This window comes from Crocuta crocuta, unplaced genomic scaffold (genome assembly GCF_008692635.1).
Source record: "Crocuta crocuta isolate KB4526 unplaced genomic scaffold, BGI_CrCroc_1.0 scaffold62, whole genome shotgun sequence".
Lineage (NCBI taxonomy): Eukaryota > Metazoa > Chordata > Mammalia > Carnivora > Hyaenidae > Crocuta > Crocuta crocuta.
The window spans coordinates 2,243,094-2,266,667 of NW_027529173.1; the positions used below are offsets into that span (position 1 = coordinate 2,243,094).

General features: G+C 34.1%; 1 protein-coding gene across 4 annotated transcripts in view; it reads right to left on the reverse strand.

Moving 5' to 3' along the window:
- ITGB8 (integrin subunit beta 8) overlaps nucleotides 1-23,574 on the reverse strand; it is an 81,501-nt gene that overhangs the window by 25,396 nt on the left and 32,531 nt on the right. For all 4 annotated transcript variants that reach the window (XR_013333589.1, XM_077757657.1, XM_077757655.1 and 1 more), the window contains exons 4-6: nucleotides 10,437-10,683; nucleotides 8,911-9,076; nucleotides 8,163-8,321 (exon numbers count right to left, since the gene is read on the reverse strand). Coding sequence is in view for 3 of the 4 variants with exons in the window: in XM_077757657.1 (XP_077613783.1) it covers nucleotides 8,163-8,321; nucleotides 8,911-9,076; nucleotides 10,437-10,683 (572 nt within the window). In the remaining variant the exon portion in view is untranslated. The remainder of the gene's footprint in view (nucleotides 1-8,162; nucleotides 8,322-8,910; nucleotides 9,077-10,436; nucleotides 10,684-23,574) is intronic.

Genomic DNA, 23,574 nt, shown 5'->3' on the forward strand with positions numbered 1-23,574 from the left:
TTCTTGTTCCTGAGACTATGTATACTCTTAAAATAGATTTATGACAATTTCCATAATGCTGGTGAATTAAAGAGAACAACTCCAGGAAGGATACAACAAATCTATTTGTATTGGGAATATTTTTTTAATGGAAACAACTACTTTTGAAATAGTTTCACTTTGACAAAAAATAATTACAGTTTGCCAAGAATTCCCCCTTAATTTTTAAAACCACTCATATTTTAAGGATAATTTAATCCATATGTTTTTAACTAGTTTATACTTAACCCACATAAAATCAATATTTAAAGAATAGTCCCAAATGTAAGCAGCTTTTGGAGCCTTCTTAATCTCTTTTCCCTTTTCAAAAACAGGAAGTCACATTGACCAAAAGTACACAAAATTTAAATCTAGAAGGTTCTAGTTTGGGCAGAAGCTCATTAAGAAGGTCAGTTGGATTTTTAAGTTTAAAAGACACATTTTTTTGAACCCTAGAAAGAAATCTGTTTTAAAAGAAAATTCCAGCTACTTCGAGGCCGATTTGTTAAAATTACAGATGTTTAGCAGATGTTTAAATAAACCACTGTTGACAGGAGAGCTGTGGATTAATGGCCATTTTTGAAGCCCCTTCCCCTCTCCTCCATGAAGCATATTATCTTTTAAATACTTTATCTTTTTCTGTCTTGTATTTCACTAGCAGAACACTCCCTCTCAGCCAGCTGTCCAATTCTGGTGACGTCAGTGCTCCTCATCTCTAACTCCCCCTCTGTCCAACCCATTACATATTGTTTCTCTAAACTCTGAAAATAATTAATAGAGATAACAGGCACTTCAGGGGCAAAAGGGAAAAGGGAACACAATGTGCCAAGACAGCTGCTAAGTAATTAAGGGCAAAAGGATTCCTTTCACATTTTTCTTCTTCACCAACACCTTCACTATGACTTGTGGGAAATAACTTTAAATGTCAGAAGGAAAGAGGAGGTAAGAAAGATTCATTGGGAGCAATTCCAGTTAAAGAGATAGTTGTAAAGAAGTGTATGAGAGAATTTTAATAATGTGTATAAGTAGTGACCAAAAAAAAAGGACTGTTTAAGGTTCTCTTCATAAAACTGAACTTCATAGTAAAAATTTTTATATGCTAATAGAGAAGTTGTAGTAGTGAATATCATCATAAGATGCAAAAAGACCAATGTCTTGTTAGTACTCAGTTATTTGGATTATATTTTTACAGTTCATGTTCTAGAAGAAAGAGATAAATAAAATGAAAGTAGAGATTTATTTAGAGATGAAGACTTTAAATTATGTGTTGTCCATCCCCATCTATGGCAATAGATTATTTTCCATTTGCATAGTTGCACAGTGGTAATCACATAGACCAGAATTTCTTATCAGTGGCACTATTGACATTTTGGGCCATGTATTCTGTGTTGTGTGTACGCTGTTGTTGTCCTGTGCACTGTAGGATATTTAACAACATCCCTGGCCTCTACCTACTATACGTCAGTATCTCCTGCTTTCCACGGTTGTTTGTTAATAATCAAAATGTCTCAAGATTAACATGTCCTCTAGGGGATAAAATCACTCCAGTTAAGAACTGTACCAAGAGCAGGGGTTCTGGAAACAGACCACCTGGGCTTTAATTCCTGGTTCTGTAATTACTAGCTATGTAGTACTGGATAACTGTTGTAACCTTTCTGTGATCCAGTTTCCATATCTATGAAACAAGTATAAATATTAGTACCTACCTTTCATAGTTATGGTGAGGATTACATGAGTTAATATGTATAAAGACTTCCACTCACCATTCTGTAATTATTAAATCCAGATTACTGGTGAGTAGGGGCTCATGTCCTGATATCCCACTTCATGGCATTTACTGTAGACACTACTATGTATGGCTGTGAGACCACAGACTAACTCCTGATCCCTTTAGTGCCCCCATTTTCTTATTTATAAAATGGAGGTACTAGCAATATCTATCTCACTGTGATGTTGGGTGATACTATACAATGTAATGGGGCAAATACTACAAGACTTAATAAAAGATAGCTTTCAAGAAAATACTGCTTAGTAAAAGCCATTTGGAGGCCATTAATAAAAGTTAGATATTAGGCTATGCTTGGATATGTTTTGCTTCATTTGCTTCATTGGTTTTGCCTTTGTACTTGGCCCCTCAAGTTTTTGAATTTGTGGGGGCGCCTGGGTGGCTCAGTCAGTTAAGTGTTGGACTTCGGTTCAGGTCATGATCCCATGGTCATGGGTTCGAGCCCCGCATCAGGCTCTGTGCTGACAGCTCAGAGCCTGGAGCCTGTTTCAGATTCTGTGTCTCCCTCTCTCTCTGCCCCTTCCCTGCTCATGCTCTCTCTCTCAGAAATAAATAAAAAACATAATTTTTTTTAAATTAAAAAAAAAAGATTTTGAATTTGTGGCTCCTGGCAAACACAGTATCATTGTAATCTTGATATCCCAGTTACTGAAGGAGGGGGATGGACTAATAACTTTTGTAAGCTTTTCAATGAAGAGTGGTAATAAAAATTTTCTGCTTAAACATGCTGAAACATATCATTTAATTGGAACATTCTATTTCATAAATACTTTCATCACATTTTATTTTTATTGTGCCACTTTTGCAAACCATTATTTTTTTCAGGCTTCATTTTCAGAGCCATTATAAAAGCAGTGCCAAACTACTCTAAACACCTCGACACAGGTGTTTCTGTGTGCAGCCTTTGATTTCAATTTAAAAAAAAAAGAAATAAACTAAATATTGTTTGCAGATACCATTCTCTGGTTATTTTTCTTTGAGCATGAGAAACATTCAGATTAGGTGCATTCTAAAGTTATTGAAGTCATTATTGTTCTTATGGCATTTATAATTTAAAATAGTTAAGAGAGCAGTAAGCCAAAAGGAGGCATTTTGTTACTTTTAAATGTTTTAACACTATTTTAAAAATTTAAATGCACATGGACTTAAAACATGATATAAAACTTTCTAGGTGCATTCTTCCTAGGTGACATTTCCTTTACTTTCTTGATTGTGCATATTCATAAAACCCAAAGGTGCTAAAAAAAACTTTAAACTGGTCTTATCTTTTTAATTAATTTTAGAAGTTATGGTTTTAAGTAGTTTTAAGCAGAGAAAAAAGTAAATAAGGTGGAAAGTATTATTACATGCTTTAGCCTTATTAGAATTACTGTTATTATTATTCCCATTATTACAAATCGGTAATTTCCATGAGACTAAATACATACTAATTATCTTAAAAGGATGGTTTTGGACATCTCTCCATTTTACTTTAAATACTTATTGTACTTTTAAGCCTCAGTCTGTGACAAAAGGTAGAAGATTTGAGGTTATTCTAGATTTGTTTTTCATTAGATACAGCATTCAGTATTGTGCAAAATTAGGACTATTGTATAAACTTGGGCTTGGAAAGTATATTTTTAGGTGTTCAAAACATTTAGAATAATTATTTTTGGAAGACTTCAGGGTTGAGTATGCTTAAAACTATTTTTTAAATGAGTCCTAACTTAGCTTTCTTTCAGTGTCACCAAAATCACTCACATTCACTGGTGTTCTGAAAAGCAGCCAGTACTCAGTTTGAAGACAGTGGTGTAAGGGGCAAGTTAAAGATCTGAGAATCCAGTTCCCAGAGCAACATATTTACCCTCCCTCTCCACTTCATTGTGGATGGGTATGATGATGCTTATTGCCCTGTTGAGTTGGTTCAGAGATTTAATGAGCTAAGGTAGGTGGAGGATCCAGCAGATAGATAATCCAGCTCACGGTTGGGTGTAATATAAATGGAGGCATCCAGCACAAGCACAGCAATGGATTGTGGTATTAGACAACGTAGGTGTGGATCTTGACTGATATCTAGAGCATCTCAGTGACCCTACATAAATTAACGTGAGGTCTCTAAGTTTCAGCTTCCTTGTTTGTAAAATGGGTTGAAGAGATATGAATGGGATAGCATAAATGATATGCTCAGCAATGTGCCAGCACAAGATAAGTGCTCAATGAATTAGCATTTTTATTAGTATGTGTCTGAGACAAACAAGATGAGAAGCAGAAAAAGAGAAACACTTAACACTTTCTGAAGTTATTTCTAAGTTACTTAGTCGCAGAGCAGCAAAAATAAGTAGAAAGTCTCTTTATCAAAAGATTAAAATTGTCTCCTTACATGGAATGCTATCTGATAATAGCATTAATTATAAATGAGTCTCTCAGACATTTGAAAATGTCAGAAATAGCCCTTTCAGAAAAATAGGAACACAAATAAATATAATAACTAACTTTTTTTTAACTCAGCAAAGTTATAGATTAAATTAGTGAAGTATTTTCTCAGGCTCCCTATCTTCAGCAGCAGTTCTGGAAAAACTGAAAAAGTCTTCCTAATTGACTTAATGTAAGTGAATAACATGTTAAATAAAGTTACATGAGAAGTCACAAGCAGAATATTGACTGTTTTTACCCATAAACAAGCCTTCTGCAATTCAGCTTCTATCCTCTAAGATGGTGACCAGTTCAGCAGTTGGTATATCCAAATGAGGCTACAGGGGAGGGAGTGAACTATGAATCCAACAGTAAGGTGATTCTGAGGAGTTATATGATAGGAAGTGTGAAGAATCTCTGACCATAATTGATATGATGAGACCAAAAAACAAAAAAAACTGGAGAGAAAAAGAAACACCAAACCTAAGCTATTAAATACATTTAGGACTATGGTAGGATTGTGCCAATTTACATGTCTGCCTCCAGAACGGACAGTCATAGCAACCTTTGAAAATACACCATTAAGGATTCATTGTATGACTGGTGTGCCTCTTCCAAATATCTGCTCCTCAGCTTCTTTTCACTGTTACTGTAGACGTTGGTGTTATTCTTGGCCTCAACCAAGGATGGGGTGGAATGCTATAATAAGTCTCTGAGTGAGATTGAGCATCATCCTGAAAGAGCTGGGTGAGGAAACAGGCTGAAATTTTAGACCCCATATTAATAACTTTCTTCTACACTATTAATGATTTTTATACTAATATCTACTATTTTAGAAAGAATGTCATATTTTAAACTGCCGTTATTACTGGATAGATTATAAAACTACATTATTACTCAAGTTTTCATTCTGGAACTCGGAGAAAAAGCAGTGGAAAATGTTTATTCAATAGTGTAATATTACTTGCTAATAGCCATATACTAATATATAATAATGTATGAATAGTAACTTTTTAATTCTATCTTCTTTATTCATGTAAATAAAATTATGTGCTTTATGTCTTCCATAAGTAAGACTGCAGCCAGGAAATTAGATCAGAAATTACACCAAGGACTTTATTGCTCTATATCTTATACTTTTCCTTTGAGACACTGTGGCAAAGAATACAGATTTTAATTTAAGATTGAACTCGATTGAGCCCCACCTGTGCTACTTATTAAAACTTCTTAGCTGTCTGTCCTTAGTCAACTTATTTAACTACTTCTCTTAAGTTTTTCTGTTTGTTAAAAAAAAAAAAAGGTTAATTATGACTATTCTACAGAGTTGCTGTGAAGATAAATTCAATACTGTATGCAGTATTGCTATAATGGTTTCAGTTAATAAATAGCCAAAACATGGTAGTTATTATTTTGGAATTCACATTGACCCTCATGAAATAGCCATGTGTAAAAGTAGCAGAACTCTGGCCCATATTATTTAGTCACATAAAAGGTCTTTTATCAGTTATTTCCTTTTATAAATAAAACAACCAGAGTCTTAGACCACGAAGCTGAGATACCATTCAACATTACTGGTGTTGGCCACTGGAGGTAGAGCTAGGAAGTGAAGTGTTTAATTGCTTGTCTAACTTATACCTTTTTAAATTCCTCTATAATGGCCAAATAGAAGAGGATGGAGATCATTTTAAAATAAGCAGGTAAATATGCTTAGAGTAAGGTTCAGGGTAGCTTTGGATATAGGAAGGTTCAGAGCAGTAGCACATCTTGCAGATATAAATGCATAGTCGAGGGATCAATCAAAATGCTTCAACTTCTTTTGTTTTAGGGCAGTGTCCCTGGAAATGAAGGGAATGAGAATTCTTAGGAAGAGTATCCCTTAAAACAAAGACGTGGGATAAATGAGATAAAAATATTCTTCTAAGGTATTAACAAACACACTGCTTCTTGGTTTACTTGATACACATCAGTGACATCTGGAAGGTTCATTGTGTTAAGTAGGTGGAACAAAGTTCAAGAAGGCAAATGGAGTTCATGATAGATTGTCCAAATTCTTGATTTCATAAGAGCCCAAACACAGTGTAAAATTCCACCAGAATTATAATTTATTTCCATAAGGTTATATGGCATGGCATATGTCTAAAATTATGAGAGCATTTCTTTGCCTTAAGGAATCTTTCCTAGATGTACAGCAGCACCCTCTAAATAAAATTAAAAAGACATGACTTAAGTGACTTGGCAAAAATTCAAAAGGATAATGCAATGCAATTTGAGAATAATGTGGTTATTATTTTTTCTTAAAAAAAATGCTTCTCTTTGGCTCACAATAGAATAGTTACTCTTGTCTCCTCCTCTACTCCCTGGTAAATAATTACTCTATCTCAGATTTTAAAAAGGTTAAATAGGAGTAAGGAAAGATAAGAAATGACTCAATTAAAATGGGTGGGTCTACCAAAGTGAAATGTGACTAAATAGAAGAGAATTAGAAAAGGGAAAGACATTATTGGAATAATTCCAAATCCCCAATTTTAAAATTCAAATTCCTTTTAAAGTCTTTAAAATTTGAGGCTTCTAACAAGAGGCTAAACAAAACAAGGGTTGAACTTATTCTATGCAGTAATACACTTCCTCATCTAGATTTTTAATAAGTCTGCTAAGATGCTCCAGATTAACTAAATGTAAGCTATTTAACTTTGACTCAATGGAATCACATAAATTTCCACATAACTTATATGCTTCTAATACTGCAATTCCCAAAGTGTGCATGAGGATGAGGTGCCGGGGAGCACTGCAGTACACTTACCAGAGCGCCTTGGAATAGCTTTAAATTTCAATGTGATATTTTGGCATATGTCAGGTAGTCATGAACTACTAGCTGGAGGTAGTTTGTGTTTTTAAGATTACATTTGGCTTTGTTCCTTTAGATGATATCATATCTTTGCAAAATTGGCCAGCATGAAAATCAATGTGAAACAGGAAATGAGGGTGGTGATGTCTAGTCTGATTCTAAGGCTTGGCAAGTTTCTATTAGTAAGTTCATTACTAAGAATGACATAAATATACACATATATGTATTTTTTGGTGACTCATGTATATTATTTTTAATTGGCTACTGTGTTCTTAGGACATAAATAGTTAAGTTATTTAGACCTAAATACTTAATGAACTGAACTGTCAGATTTTTTTCACTATAAAAACCAGGGGAAAAATATGTAGACACTGGGATACCAAGATCTGAGAAAGTTTGACATTTGTTCTAACATTCTGTATAAATAAGTTTGCATCAGAAATAAATGATCCTTCATACAGTTGATTTTCCACATGTAGAGTAGCTAATGGAAAAGATTGTATTAAGTATATGATTCAAAGCTGAAGCTAACCCTCAGGAAGCCATTCAGTTATCTATTGATTTAAAAAAAAGAGCCTCTAAATACAGATAAACTTCAGAGGGAAGGATTGAGGTCCAGAATATTGAAAGCCAACCTTGTTTTCCTCTTTTTTCTTAGTCTCTATTTAGTCTATTTATTATACTGTGAAGATTCTTCAGGCCAAATATCCTTTGCTTACCAATCCTTAATATTGTTTTTAGATACCAACTATGCAGATCCAGTTGTTTTTAATATAAAGCAAAAAACATATATCTATATATCTATATCTATATATATCTTTAAGGTACTTTAATTCCATACACAGTAAGCTTCTGTATCACTTTCATTTTGACAAATTATACAGTGCTTTTTAGCATATCAGAAAGTCAGCTACTAGACGTTGTTAAAGCATTTTAGCCTTATAATATATCAATCAGCATTTACAGATTGCATCATTCCATAACTTTTCTCTCATGGTGTATCCTGACTCCGGATCATGCCCAATCAGGTAATTTCTTGGTACAAGAACAGCTGAATTGCCAGTTTAAACCTATATTTTGGCCAAAAGAATCATAAGTACTAAGAATCTATTGCCACATTACCATGCTTGTTGATCTGACGTAGATGTTGTTTTTTAGATGGCAGTTTCCGTCGTTTGGCACCACTATGCCTGCCAATTTGCTATCAAGAGCAAGATGAGATGTCTGATCTGTCATCACCAGCAGCAGTCTTTTCGCTTCTTTTCGCCATCCAATATGACTCTTAAAATAAACATGCCATTAGATCTTGTACAATACCATAGATCTTTACCGTGGTTTCTATCTTAAGAAATGTTAAATTGGGAATTTAACAAACATTAAGTCAGGCTAGAATGATATGTGTACATACAATGCTGTTTCCTAAATAGCACTAACTTTTATTTGTACACCCTCTATTTTAACAGAGCCATTTGACTGCACTATCTCCCAGCTAGAGATTTCTGGCGCTCTCCCAGAGGAAGACTAAGCCAGGGCTATGAAGTGCAGAGCACCCAACGAATTGTGAGTAGGAAAACAATCTATTTCAGGCTCTTTGGAAAGTGGTGAGTGAAAAAGAGTAGCCCTTTTGGAAAGGATTTTCCAAGCGCATAAGTTATTGTTTCCCTTTTAAGATATTTTCCTATTTATCGCCTTCTCCCAATTTAGCCCCTCTGTCCTGAACACATAGCAAAATGAATAACATTGGTGACAAATGAGAGTCAGAAGAATGTATTCTTCTATATTATGTTTTGACTCCATAAATCATAGAGGAAAATAATCTTAAATCCTTGGGGAATTTTGTATCTGAACAAAATAATATGAAACTTCTTACCTCACAGACAGCTGCCTGAAGCATGGCATCAAAACCTCCTTCAGGTGTATCTATATTTCCAGAGATCTTTTGTCTGTGAACTGCTTTTTCAAACTCAGTAATGTTCTCTGTCAAAGATAGCACATGGATGTATCCATGGGGAGGCATACAGTCTAAATTGTAGTCACTATGTGAGAAAAAAAGAAATGCAAATTCTATTTTGCTATGCTTCATTCAAAGATCCAAAATACTACTCAGTAAAATTGTGTGGTTTGGTGTAAAAAAGGAAATATGTTAATTTTTTTGCCAAGGAAATTTTATTAGACAAAATCGGTACTTTATAAAATCACAGAAAAGTTCAATATTGTTGGATATTTCTTTGCAAGCAGGAAATAGGAATATAATGGTTTGGTGTCCAAAAACTAAAGTAGATTAAACATGTTTAATGTAGGACACCTAAAGAGCTTTTATTATGCTAATCTGCATGGTTAATTTTTAAGAGGAGATAAGAATTTGCAGTGCTTTCCTATTATATATGACCATGCAACAGCTGAAAAACACTTTTTGGGAAATGTTTTTGGGAATTTAGTGAAAACATTATACTATTGTTTAATATTTAAAATATTATGCTAGTTTTTAAAGTGATGCTTGGTATGTAAGTATTGATGAATCATGAGTTTATTAACATTGCTTTGAGAATACCATGATGTCCCAAAAAGTAAGAACCATTTCTCAGTCACATGCATGTTCAAGGAAAGGTGCACACAGCCCCATGAGGAGATGTACCCCTTACAACAGTTAGCAGAGTTGTTTGGGTAGTTAGAGTGTACACTGTAAAGTGATCTGGACAATTTATAGAACTAGAAAAGATGTTAAAATGAAATGTTATATTAACGAAGAACGGAACACATTCTTTCTGAGAACTCAGCAGGAAATTAGGATACTGTGTGAGAAACTTACTTTTAAGGTTAGTTCTTGTTTCATAGTGGGACATATGGTATTTAAAATCAGAGTTTCAAAATGATAAGAAAAGAGGCTCTATCTAGAAAACAGACAAAGTCTCATCTTTTTGACTACCTTCCATGTACCAGCAGAGCTTTCTTTGAAGTCACATCTTAGACAACATAATTACAAACCTAGTCACAACACAGTAATGGAAAGATAGTTGAGGTACTGGCATTATAAGGTTAAATTTGACTAACTTTCATTTAACAAATTTGGTGCAATCAAAAAGAACAAATACAGAATTCTCAAACAGGTATTGCTATACATGGTAGCCTGAATACTGTTTTTTTTTTTCTAAAATTACTAATATTATTTGTAGGGTTTTTTATGATAAAAATGATTCATATTTGAAAAAACAAAAAGTCCAAGCTATAGGTAATCTTGTAAGTTTTCAGATAGGAACATACTTCCTCATGAAATGTTTTCATTTCTTAATAAAACAAAAATATAAAATTTAGTAAGCCCTTTATATTAAAACAAAGAAAGATTTTATAAAAAAATTTGAATATGGCATTAGGAAATTCACATCAACCACTAGATACCTGCATTGATTATGAATCCTTTCTGGGTGGATGCTAATGTATGGTGAGACTGTTTTATCAACATATGAGCCAAATCCAAGGCGGAAGTCACGGGAGAAATATGACATTTTTCTAGATAAATCATTTCCAACGGAATTTAATTTTTCAATATTATTGTGCATTGATGCTGAGACATCAACCAGGTAGTAAAGGTCCACAGGGTATTTCTTCAGAGGATGAATTTTCAGCATAAAATTAGCTTCAGCTTCTAGTTCAAACAAAGACAAACATCATATAGTATTCATTTTAAACATCTCAGGATAAGCTCTCAATGAATCACTCATATTTTATATACAGAACAACTACCACAAATTTGTACATAATGAATGAAGTTAGGAATATCCTGGAATAATTTTAAGGCAGTTTGAAAACTGCATCATTTTATTTGTTTCCAACTTCTACAATGGATTTCTCACAATTTAAATAATGCAGAGTTAGTAACATATGGGCCAATATAAATGTAATAGGAAATATATGCCACATGAACCCGTGTTTCCCTTAGTATCTAGGAAAACAGAGCCCAATACAGCAAGTAGCATTCTATCTCAAGAGTAGGTAGCTGTATGGTTTGAAAGTGGCTTTGAGGGAAACTAGAAAGGCATCTTAAGAAAAGTTACTTCTTACTGGATGCAGATACAAATTCATTCCTTTGGGTTAAGGCATATTTACATAGGAGATATGAAAACTCTAGTACTGAGTAGTATGTTAACCTATTCAAAATAAGTAGTACCTCATTATGAATTAGATAATGAGATTTTTTCCCAGCAGTTATTTGTGAAAAGGAATGAGACAGTGATCTAAAGAATAGTGCTCAGCAGTGCCCAACTGGGAACCTGGGCAATGTGGGGAACAGCATTTGTCTAATGTATAGTGGGTATTTGATAAACATATGTCAAAGAGGGATCATGAAGGCCAAGAAATTAGATGAGAAGAGAGGGTCACCATGAGGAGAAATGTGGGAGCTTCCCAACAACTGTCTGCAGTACAATTTTATTGAATTCTCTGTCCATTATCGTTTGCTACATACAATATTTATCATTGTTTATAAGTATATAGCACTCTATGGAGTTGGTAGTTCTTTATTTAATTCTTTTAAATTTATTTTTATTTATTATTAACTTATTTTATTTGAGTATAGTTGACGCACAATATTACATTAGTTTTAGGTGTAAAACTTAAGTGATTTGTCAAGTTTATATGTTATGCTGTGTTCACCAAACGTGTAGCTACCATTTGTCCTGTTACATTGTTATTACAGTATCATTGACTATATTCCTTATGTTGTGCCTTTTATTCCCATGACATAGTCATCCCATAATTGGAAGCCTGTAGGTATATGGTAAAAAGTCATCAATTTAAATACATGCAATTTGTGAATTTTACTTTTTTGAACAATAAAGTAAGTGCTTTGTAAGTCATTAATTATTTGTTAGTGGAAAATAATTTGAGCAGAATTTTTTTTAAATAAACACCAATTTGTAAATACAATTGGTAGCTGATCTACCTATCAAAAGAATCCTCTAATTTATCAAATCATATTTTTAGATGTAGCAATAATTTCTTGCAAGTTATTTTACAAGTCAGATATTTTTAAACCAGTTACAGAATGTATTCAAAATAATAAGGTTTTCCTGGCATGCAATAATAATGATGGGGGAAATTACTCATTACTAATTTGCCTGTATGTGCTGGAAACCGCTTTACTGTAACAAGCTTATTTGGGCCCAAGCTTTTGGGAGGAGAACTTGACATGTGAAGGCCGCCCAGCCCACTCTCTCACTCCTTCCCATTAGGAGCTGGGCTGCCTCCAAAGAGCATATATTCAGTTCTGCTTTCCCAGTATCTAGCTAGAATGCCTGTCCCTGTGGAAGTGCCTTGCAGCTTGGTTGGAGAAGTTCAATTTAGGAGACTGTCAGAAATCTATACAGGGTCAGGTCAGCAAGAAATAGAAATGGAACATAATTGGGGAGTATGGTTCATGTGGTTTAATGTGTGGATCAGCTGCTGCTGCTGCTGCTGCTGCTGCTGCTGCTGCTGCTGCTGCTGCTGCTGCTGCTGCTGCTGCTGCTGCTGCTGCTGCTGCTGCTTCTGCTGCTGCTGCTGCTGCTGCTGCTGCTGCTTCTTCTTCTTCTTCTTCTTCTTCTTCTTCTTCTTCTTCTTTTATTTTTTTTAACCAATTGTGTAATTGTTTTTTAACTGTTGACTTGGGTATAAGGCTGAAGACTTAGGCACTGACCACATGGTATTTTCATCTTGGTGATCATTACAGTTTATTGTGGCTCTGTCTAAAGATGACAGGCTGTGTGTTTTCATGGAGTTATTGAAAAATGCACTAGATATTTAGTGTATTATGCAGGTTGTTATAAAGTTGGTTGGTTATCTTAGCCAACAGAATCTGCAAAGGCATAGTCCTTAGAGGACTAAGATACTAGGGGAGGTCCAACCAAATGTTAGCCATACAAGGTCTCTCAGCATACACTAGCCGCTCTTAACCTGGCAAGCAAATTGTGGTCTCTCAGGGAAGGAGGTGGCTATACAGAAGACTTGCCAAATGGTCAGGGCTGGAAGGGTTCAGGCTTCTATAGCTTGACTTTGAAGTGTATAGATGCTAGCCTTAGACATGTACCCTGGTCACTCAAGACCTCAGCATGGGCTGAGGCCTCAGTAAGACAAGTTTATAATAAAGGGGAAAAGAGACTCCTCCCATACACAGGCTTTTTAGTCATTCCTGGAGAAAACAATCTTTACCACTTTTATAATTTTTTTTTTGCAGTTATTTATTTTTGAGAGACAGAGAGAGACAGAGCATGAGCAAGGGAGGACGAGAGAGAGAGAGGGAGACAGAGAATCTGAAACAGGCTCTAGGCTCTGAGCTGGCAGCACAGAGCCTGACGTGGGGTTCGAACTCATGGACCATGAGACCATGACCTGAGCTGAAGTCGGATGCTTAACCGACTGAGCTACCCAGGCACCCCAGTCATTACCACTTTTAAACTACAATGCATTTGAAGTCCCTATAAAGTTCTAGCTTTTAGTTGTCAGCTCAGGTAGGCAGCCCTAGATAAGGTGATCCCAAACCCCATTTTGCTTGGTAAGGAGGAGCCTGAAAGGGCCATGCTTGGATTACTGTGTCTTACTCATGAGCTTGAGATATTTCATATATGCTTTCTAGCAGGGTGTTGATGGCTTCATTTATATAGGAGGAAGAAACATTCTCTTGGAGGTAGTAAAAATACCTTTACATGGGGACATGGATACTGTGTCCCCAGATAAAATCTCCACTCAGGTTCATACTGGGATACCACCAACACAGAGCTCAAAAGGCCGATGACATTAAAAAGATTTTGAATATAATGGATGAGGAAAAAACACATGTAAACATAAGATTTGATATCTGTGACTGTCATTGTTTTGAGGTTATCAATGTAGGTGGCAATATCATAAATGCTACACTGAGAGAGGTGGATCCTTTTAGTGTCTAAGAACTACTAAATAACATAATCTATGTAAAATATTTACCACAGTATTTGTTACAGAGTAAATATACATATGTTAGTAATTATCATTATTACTATTACTAAATTATAAGCTTCATTATGGTAAAAACTATTCATTTATCTCTAAAGCCTTTGGATTTGGTACATGCAGAGCCACTCACAGATCTGTTAAACTAAGCTACATGAAGCACATTTTGATTCAGCATTTCAAAAGATCCACATATTTACCTTAGTGAGATGCTAGTATCTACAACTTCTTTCCTACAGTGTAGGAAGAACTTAAATAGTTTTCTCGGTTTGAAAGGAAAGAATATCACCTGGCCCCAAAATGTTTATACTACTACTTATATTATCTCCAAGAAAGCTTCATTGTTATACCTTCTGAGATTCTAAAGGCTCAGACCCTTTCTTCCATCAATTAACTTCAAAGGGAAGAAGTGAGTCTGTGACATAGAATAAGAAATAGGGACTTGGAGTAAAGCTGAGACCTACTTAGAGCTATTGCCAGTACTGGTGTGAATAGCCCAAAGAATGAAAAGTAGTGAGAATGAGTTTTAAATCACTCAAATAATGATGTGAACATCTCTGAAGACTTGGTTGCAATAACCATGGTGGGAAATTAAGAAAAGATAAAACGTTCTACATAAGATGAAATTGAGAAACTATAAGAAAATGTGGAAAACTAGCAGGAAGAAGGAACAACCAATTTCTGTTCCTATACTTGGGTGGGGGAAGGAGAAGTCCCCAGAATAAGATGGGTTTGAAATATCAAGGCATAGACTCCAGCACATTTCTGAATTTCCTTGGGAGATGAAACAAGGGACTGTGTCAAGGGGGGGGAGGGGAAAAGAATGCATGATTTATATATTTTTATGGTTAAATTTTTAATTTAAGAAAAATACCTGAAAAATCTTATATTTTAAATAAAGCTACACTAAATCCAAGGACATTTTTTTACACTACAACAATGAATTAAAGTTGAAACATTTTCTTAAGTTAATGAAGTATAGATTATACTTATCATATACATTATATTACTTCTAAAGCAGAATTAGGGAATTCCTTTCTCTCTCCTACCTCCCTAAAGATTTCATTTCAGAGTTCTTAGGGAACATCAAGTAGGATCAATAGCTTCTTTCTGTTATTATTTCTCCACAAGATTTATAGGTAAAAATAAGGAAAAAAAAGTATAGTTTAAGAAGTAAAAAGTAAAAGAAAAGGTCACTTTTAAATCTAATTTTAAATATTCAATAATATATAACATATTAAGCATATTACATATATTACAGATATTACATATGCAATAGAATCCTACTAACATTCTTTAAAAAGTTTCAGTATATGATATAATAGAAGTATTCATGAAAACAATTTTAGATTCTTAATAGATGCTACATTGAACGTAATGAATTTTTATAAGAATAACATGATTATAAATAAATCAAATCAATATCAATATTAGGGGATAATTCATTTTACACTTAGGTATACTTTATATGTGTTATGATAGAAGGGACTTTCATATCATAAGGAGTGATGTTTCTATATATCTTCAGTTGGTAAAATGTAGCTTTATATATTATGCTTCAAAGCTGGCATGTGAGGGCACCTGGGTTGCTCAGGCAGTTAAGCATCCAGCTCTTGATTTTGGCTCAGGTCATGATCCCAGAATCATGGGATTGAGCTGACAGCACAGAACCTGCTTGGGATTCTCTTTCCTACTCTCTCTGGCTCCTCCCATGACTGAGCTCTCTCTCTCTCTCTCCCAAAATAAATAAATGAACTTAAAAAAAAAAAAAAGCTGGCATATTTTTGATGCCACGTGCATTTTTTTAAAGGTTATTTATATTTCAGCGCAGAGCCTAATGTGGGGATCCATCCCACAAACTGTGAAATCGTGACCTGAGTTGAAATCAAGAGTCTGATGCTTAACTGACTGAGCCACCCAGGCACTCCACCATATACATTTTTTAGATGAACTTATTAAATGTAATTTAATAACTATTTGTTATATATGTATAATATAATTCTGTCATAGCTATGTTGGAAGGATGACTTACACCCATTAGACAACTATACTAATTTGCATACAGAAATTCAAATAGTAGCGGGAAACAATAAAATCAAGCCCCATAGTGATTGACAGACATTATAAAATCAAGCCCCATAGTGATTGACAGACATTAAACATTTCTCTTTTCAATCTTCTACTCCCTGTACTGCCTTCACTGACCATCACTTATGAACTCAAGTTGAGGTCTCTCACATCTTTATCCAAACCTGTATCTCCTGCTGAACTTCAGCCTTAAATATAATAAGTCACTATTTCAACTTAAGATGACTCAGTTTGGATTCAGTTTGAGCTCAGTACCACAGCTTCCACAGAGGACAGCCATCCCTCTCACCTTGTTGCTTGAGCCACAGCCCCAGTGTCTCCTTGCTCATCAGTCACCAACCCCTGGGGATGCTAATGAGAGACATTATCTCTCATGCCTGTCCATTTTTCTTCTGCCTCATTACCATTACTATCATTGCTTATCTGTAGCACCGAGACTGTAACCCAACTTCTGAACTGTTAATTTTTAGTTTCAGGAAGACTCAACCACCATTGTATCTACAAAAAGGAACAAACTAAATTCATTTAAATGTATACATTTAAGTGTAATACAATAATAGAAAGAAATGCACCTTGTAATTTTCAAATTCCGAGTATTTAAAACAGAGCAAGACATTTTGAAAGGATATAGTCATATTTATTAGAAGCAAATAAGATGATAAGCTTCATATATAAGCCACTGAAAATTAATGTTCTGTTAGAAAAACAGGAAATTTTATGTGAAAGGCAAATCATGCACACACAGAAGGAACTAAAGATGGTTAAAATAAGCTTTGGAAAAATGTTCCAGCTTTTTAGTTCTAGGAAAAAGCAAAAAGAAAACAACTAACAGACTAGTTATACATAAAAAACTTAAGAGATTAAAAAGAATGAAAAGGCAAGGTTGACTCTGAAAGCCTTAACTGGACATCCAGTTTTCTTATAAACAACCTGATAATATACACTGGGAACCTAAATAAATTTATATATATTTGACCTAGTAAATCTATTTGTAAGAATTTATCCTAAATGATATCCTATTTTATACAAAGATATATGCATAATGAGTATCATTGAAGATTTGCTTTAAAAAAACTTCTTTCAAATTGGATTGGGATTGTATTATTGATTCATTCAGATTTTGTTAGATTTAGAGAGTATGTTTATAGAAAACTGACATTGCTAAAATACTGTCTTCCTTTTTTTAAATTTAAATTTTAGTTAACATACAGGGCAATATTAGTTTCAGAAATAGAATTCAGTGTATTCAATGCTCATCACAAGTGCCCTTCTTAGTAGCCATCACCCATCTAGCCCATCTCCCTCCTATCTCCCTCCGTGAGACCACAGTTTCTTCTCTATCATTAAAAGTCTCTTGTGGTTTGTTTCCCTCTATACTCTCTGCCCCCTCCATATGTTCATCTGTTTTGTTTCTTAAAGTCCACATATGAGTGAAATCATATGGTATTTATTCTTCTCTCATTGACTTACTTTAGCATAATACATTCTAGCTCCATCCACATCCTTGCAAATGGCAAGATTTTATTCTTTTTGATGGCTGAGTAATATTCCTTCACACACACACACACACACACACACACACACACACACACACATACACCACATCTTCCTTATCCATTCATCAGTTGATGGACATTTGAGCTCTCTCCATAGTCTGGCAATTGCTGATAATTTCTATAGATGTTGCTATAAACATTGGGGTGTGAGTACCACTTCAAGTCTATATTTTTGTATCGTTTGGGTAAATACCTAATAGTGCAATTGCTAGATTGTAAGGTAGTTCTATTTGCAGTTTTGTGAGGAACCTCCATACTGTTCCCCAGAATGGCTGTACCAGTTTTCATTCCTACCAACAGTGTAACAGGGTTTCTCTTTATCCACAGGGAATCTTGTGTTGTTTCTTGTGTTGTTAATTTTTGCCACGCTGACAGGTGTGAGGTGGTATCTCATTGAAATTCTGACTTGTATTTCGCTGATGATTCGTAATGTTGAGCATCTTTTCATGTGTCTTCTAGCCATTTTTTTTGAAAAGTGTCTATTCATGTCTTCTGCACAGTTCTTAATTGATTATTTGTTTTTTTGGGTGTTGAGTTGGTTAAGTTCTTTATAGGTTTTGGATGATAACCCTTTATCAGATATGTCATTTGCAAATATCTTCTCCCATTCTTTAGGCTTCCTTTTAGTTTTGTTCATTGTTTCTTTTGCTGCGCAGAAGCTTTTTGTTTTGATTAAGTCCCAAAATTCATGTATGCTTTTGTTTCCTTTGCCTTCAGCAACGTGTCTATTAAGAAGTAGCTCTGTCTAATGTCAAAGAGGTTGCTGCCTATCTTCTCCTATAGGATTTTGATGGTTTCCTGTCACACAGGAAAGGTCTTTCATCCTTTTGAGTTTATTTTTGAGTATGCTGTCAGAAAGTGATCCCGTTTCTTTCTTCTACATGTCACCTTCTGGTTTTCCCAGCATCATTTGTTGAAGAGACTGTCTTTTTCCCACTGGATATTCTTTCCTGCTTTGTTAAAGATGAATTGATCACATAGTTGTGGTTCCACTTCTGGGTTTTCTGCTCTGTTCCATTGATCTATGTGTTTTGTTTTTTGTTTGTTTGTTTGTTTGTTTGTTTTGCCCATACCATATTGTCTTGATGACTATTGCTTCCTTTGTAACTTGAAATATGCCTCCAGTTTTGTTTTTCTTTTTCAGGATTGCTTTGGCTATCCCAGGTCTTTTGTAGTTCCATATAGATTTTAGGATTGCTTGTTCTAACTCTGAAAAATGCTGCTCATGTTTTGATGGGGATTGCATTTAATGTGTAGATTGATTTGAGTAGTACAAACATTTTAACAATATTTGTTCTTCCAATCCATGAACATGAAATGCTTTTCCATTTCTTTATGTCTTCCTCAATTTCTTTCATAAGTGTTCTATAGTTTTCAGAGTATAGATCTTTTACCTCTTTAGTTAGGTTTATTCCTGGGTATCTTATTGTTTTTGGTGCATTTGCAACTGGGATCTATTCCTTGATTTCTTTTTATACTGCTTCTTTACTGGATATAGATATGCAACAGCTTTCTGCATATTGATTTCATATCCTGCCATATTCATTCGCTTCCATGTATTTCTTTAATTTACTCTAATTTCCTGGTTAACCCATTTATTCCTTAGTAGGATGTTCTTTAACCTCATATGTTTGAGGGCTTTCCAAATTTTTCTTGTGGTCGACTTCAAATTTCATAGCATTGTGATCTGAAAATATGCATGGTATGATCTTGATCTTTTTGTATTTCTTGAGGGCTGATTTATGACGCAGTATGTGATCTATTCTGGAGAATGTTCCATGTGCACTTGAGAAGAATGTGTATTCTGCTTTAGGATGAAATGTTCTGAATATATTTGTTAAATGCATCCAGTCCAGTGTATTATTCAAAGCCATTACTTCCTTGTTCATTTCTACTTAGATAATATATCCATTGCTGTGAGTGGGGTGTTAATGTCCTGCACTATTTTGGATTATTATCAGCATATTTCTTTACGTTTGTTATTAATTAATTTATATATTTGGTTTCCCAATGGGGGCATAAATATTTATAACTGTTAAATTTTCTTGATGGATAGACCCCTGAATTATGATATAAAGCCTTTATCTCTTGTTACAGTCTGTTTTAAAATCTAGTTTGTCTGATATAAGTATTGCTACTCCAGCTTTCCGTCAATGTCCATTAGCGCTGTAGATGATTCTCCATCCCCTCACTTTCAATCTGCAGGTCTTTAGGTCTAAAATGAGACTCCTATAGGCACCATATAGAGGGGTCTTGGTTGTTTTGTTTTGTTTTTGTTTCTTTGTTTTTTAGCTATTCTGATACCCTATGTATTTTGTTTGGAGCATTTAATCCATTTCCATTCAGAGTGATTATTGAAAGATATGAATTTAGTGCCATTGTGTTACCTATAGAGTTGGTATTTCTTGTAATGCTCTCTAGTCCTTTCTAGTCTTTGCTACTTTTTTTTCCCTCCACTCAGAATTCCCCTTAAAATTTATTGTAGTGATGGTTTAGTGGTCACAAACTCTTTAAGTTTTTGTTTGTCTGGGACTTCATTTCTCCTTCTAATCTGAATGATGGCTTTGCTGGATAGTGTTCTTGGCTGCATATTCTTCCCATTCTGCATATGAGTATCTTTTGCAACTCCTTTTTCTGGCCTGCCATGTTTCAGTGGACAGATCTGTTGTCTTCCCTTTGTGGGTTAAGGGCTTTTTTTTTTTTTTTTCCCTTTGCTGCTTTCAGGATTCTTTCCTTTTGTTGAATTTAATGAGAGTTCTCTGTGCTTCATGAATTTTGATGTCTGTGTCCCTTCCCAAATTAGGGAAGTTTTCAGCAGTAATTTACTCACATAAACCTTCTGCCCCCTTTTCTCTCTTTTCGTCTTCTGGGACCCCTAAGATATGAATGTTATTACGTTTTAATGAATCACTGAGCTCCCTAAGTCTGCCTTTATGATCCCTGACCTTTGCTTCCTTCTTTTCAGCTTCATTATCTTGCATAATTTTATCTTCTGTATTGCTCTTTCACTCCTCTGCCTTATCCATCCTTGTTTTTATGGCCTCCATTTGGTTTTGCATCTTGGTTATAGTATTTTTAATTTTGGCCTGACTAGATTTTAGTTCTTTTATCTCTACAGAAATGGATTCTCTGGTGTCTTCTATGCTTTTTTCAACCCCAGTTAATATCCTATAATCATTGTTTTAAATTCTAGTTCCAACATCTTATTTACATTTGCATTAATTATATCCCTGGCCATCATTTCTTCCTATTCTTTATTTTGAGGTGAATTCCTCCATCCTGTCATTTTGGAGGAAGAAAAAACAACAACAATAATAGAATGAAATAAAAATTTAAAGATTAAAAATAATTTTTTAGATCCTAGATCCTAGGTGTTTTTTGGTTTGCTTGTTAGGAGAAGCTGTCATGTTCTCTCTCTCAAATTACGCAGATTGTTCTATTAATCCTCGGATAGATTTCCTTTGATGTTGCTCTGCCTGTGTTTGAAAGACAGACAAGCCCAGGTTCCCCTTAATACTCTGATCTTAACTCTTTCTGTCATAATATTATCTTCCTAATCAGCAACATAGAATTCTTCTGCATTTATTCATATCTTCTTCTAGGTAGCACAATGAATCTTACACATTTAAAGTTTATCCCTAGACAGTTTATATTTATTATATTTAATATTACATAGGTAATCCATTGATTTGAATATTTTAAGAAACAGCCTGCCATTTTATTTATTAACATATATATGTATATATTTATGTATTTATTTATTTTTTAAAATATGCATACCTTATTTATGTAACAAAGGCTGAGAAATTTATTTTTTTATTTTTACATTATTTTTTTAAAGTAAACTCTAGGCCCAAGATGGGGCTCAAACTTATGACCCTGATCAAGAGTTGAATGCTCTATGGACTGAGCCAGCCAGGTGCCCCTATTTTTTGTTTTCTATTTTAAAAGCTTGTTTAGTTGATTTGCTTGGATTTATGAGATAGACATATGATGATAATTTTGCTTTATCTTTTAAAAATATTTATAAGTCACATTTGGTTTTCTTGTTTAACTGCTTTTACATAAAACTTCCATAAGGATTTTAATATATATTAAGGAACTATTCTTCAATTTTGGTTTTGGAAGAATAGACACCTAATTTTATTGTATGAATTTTGAGCATCTGTTGAGATAACAAAATATAAATAGTTTTCCTTTCGGCATTAGTTTTCTTATCACACATGGTTTAATGTGATTTCCTAAAATGTTAAAGATTTAATACTAAGATTATGCTAACCTTGTACAAATTGAGTAGCTTCTAGGCCTTTCCTAAAACTAATGGAAGTGTTTATATAGTACAGGGATAATGTATTTCCTAAAGTTTGGGTGAACATTAAATCATTTATTCTGAAGAAAACATTTAGACCTAATGTTGGTATTTCATAAATTTATAATGTTCTTAATTTCTTTGATCTTTATTAGGTTTCCTAGGGTTCACTCTCTGCTTGGGTCAATATTAGTCATCCATATTCTTCTTAACAATATGTATATTACTAATATTTATACATTTTACCATAAATTTTTTGTGAGTAATATTTTCTTAATGTCTTTTTTTCCTTAATATTCATTTCTCTGGTTATAATCTATATAACTGGGTTATTTACTTTTTTCTTCTTTTTTTTAATTAGCGTTGCTAACAGTATATCTATTTATTGGACTTTACAAAGAACTAGCTCTTGGATTTATACATCCATTTTACATTTTAATTTCTATTTTTCATTTCATTATGCATTCCTCTTGTTTTTCTTATGGCCATTTTCTTTACTCCTATATCTTAATTTGGATGCTTAGTTAATTTTTGTTCATTCTTCCTTAATAATAAAAGCATTTAAAGACCTTAATTTTTCTGGGAGCAATTTCATTCACATTTCATGTATTTTGATGTGTGTTGTTATTGTTATTATTAAATGGTCTATGACTAGAGTTTTTACTTATTCTTGGAGGTAGACTTTATTTAGGAGAAACTTTTCTTTGTTATTTAATATTTGCTTATTGTCTTATACTGATTTCAAATTTTATAACACAGTGTACAGAGATATTAACCTATAAAAATACTTTTAACTTTTTGGAATTAGATTTTCTTGTCTAAAGTATGACTAATATCCAAAATTACACCATGGCCTTTGAAAATATTATTTTATATATCAAGAGCTATGGACTAAATTGTGTTCCCTCCAAATGTATGTGGAATCCCTAACCCATAATGTGATGGTGTTTGGAGATGGAGCCTTTGGGAGATAATTAGGTTTAGATGAGGTAAGGAGGGTGGGACCCTCGTGATGAGAATAGTACCCTTATGGGAAGAGACATCAGAGACCTCTGTCTCCATCTTCCTCTCCCTGTATGTCTTTTCTCCCTCCCTAGGAACTAAATCAGCCAGTACCTTGATCTTTAATTTCTAACTTCTAGGATGTGAGAAAATAAATTTCTGTCATTTAAGTCCCTAGTGTACAGAATTTTGTTATGGTACCAATAGAAGATGGAGAATGGCATAATCTTACCAACCTAATTACTTTCATTTTTGTGTATCCCTTTCCAACTGTTGCTTGTTTATGTCCATACTGGGATGTATAATTGTCTTATATGGTGAAGAGCATAGTTTTAATTGGAAGCTGGGAATGCCTGGGGCCAAGAAAGAAATACACTTTATTTTTCTGGTAATTGAAGAATCTGGTAAAATAGCTCCACTTTGGAATAGGGAGGTCATGCGCCAGCAATGGTTATTTAAAAATTTAATGCCAGGATAAGACCACCCAGAATGAAATAATGAAGACTCGAAGTCAAATGCATATTGCTTAAATCTAAATGCATCTAACTGACTGATGCATACCTGTGTACCTGAAATTATCTTGCCATATGTAGCTTGTATACTGGGATTCTCTAACACT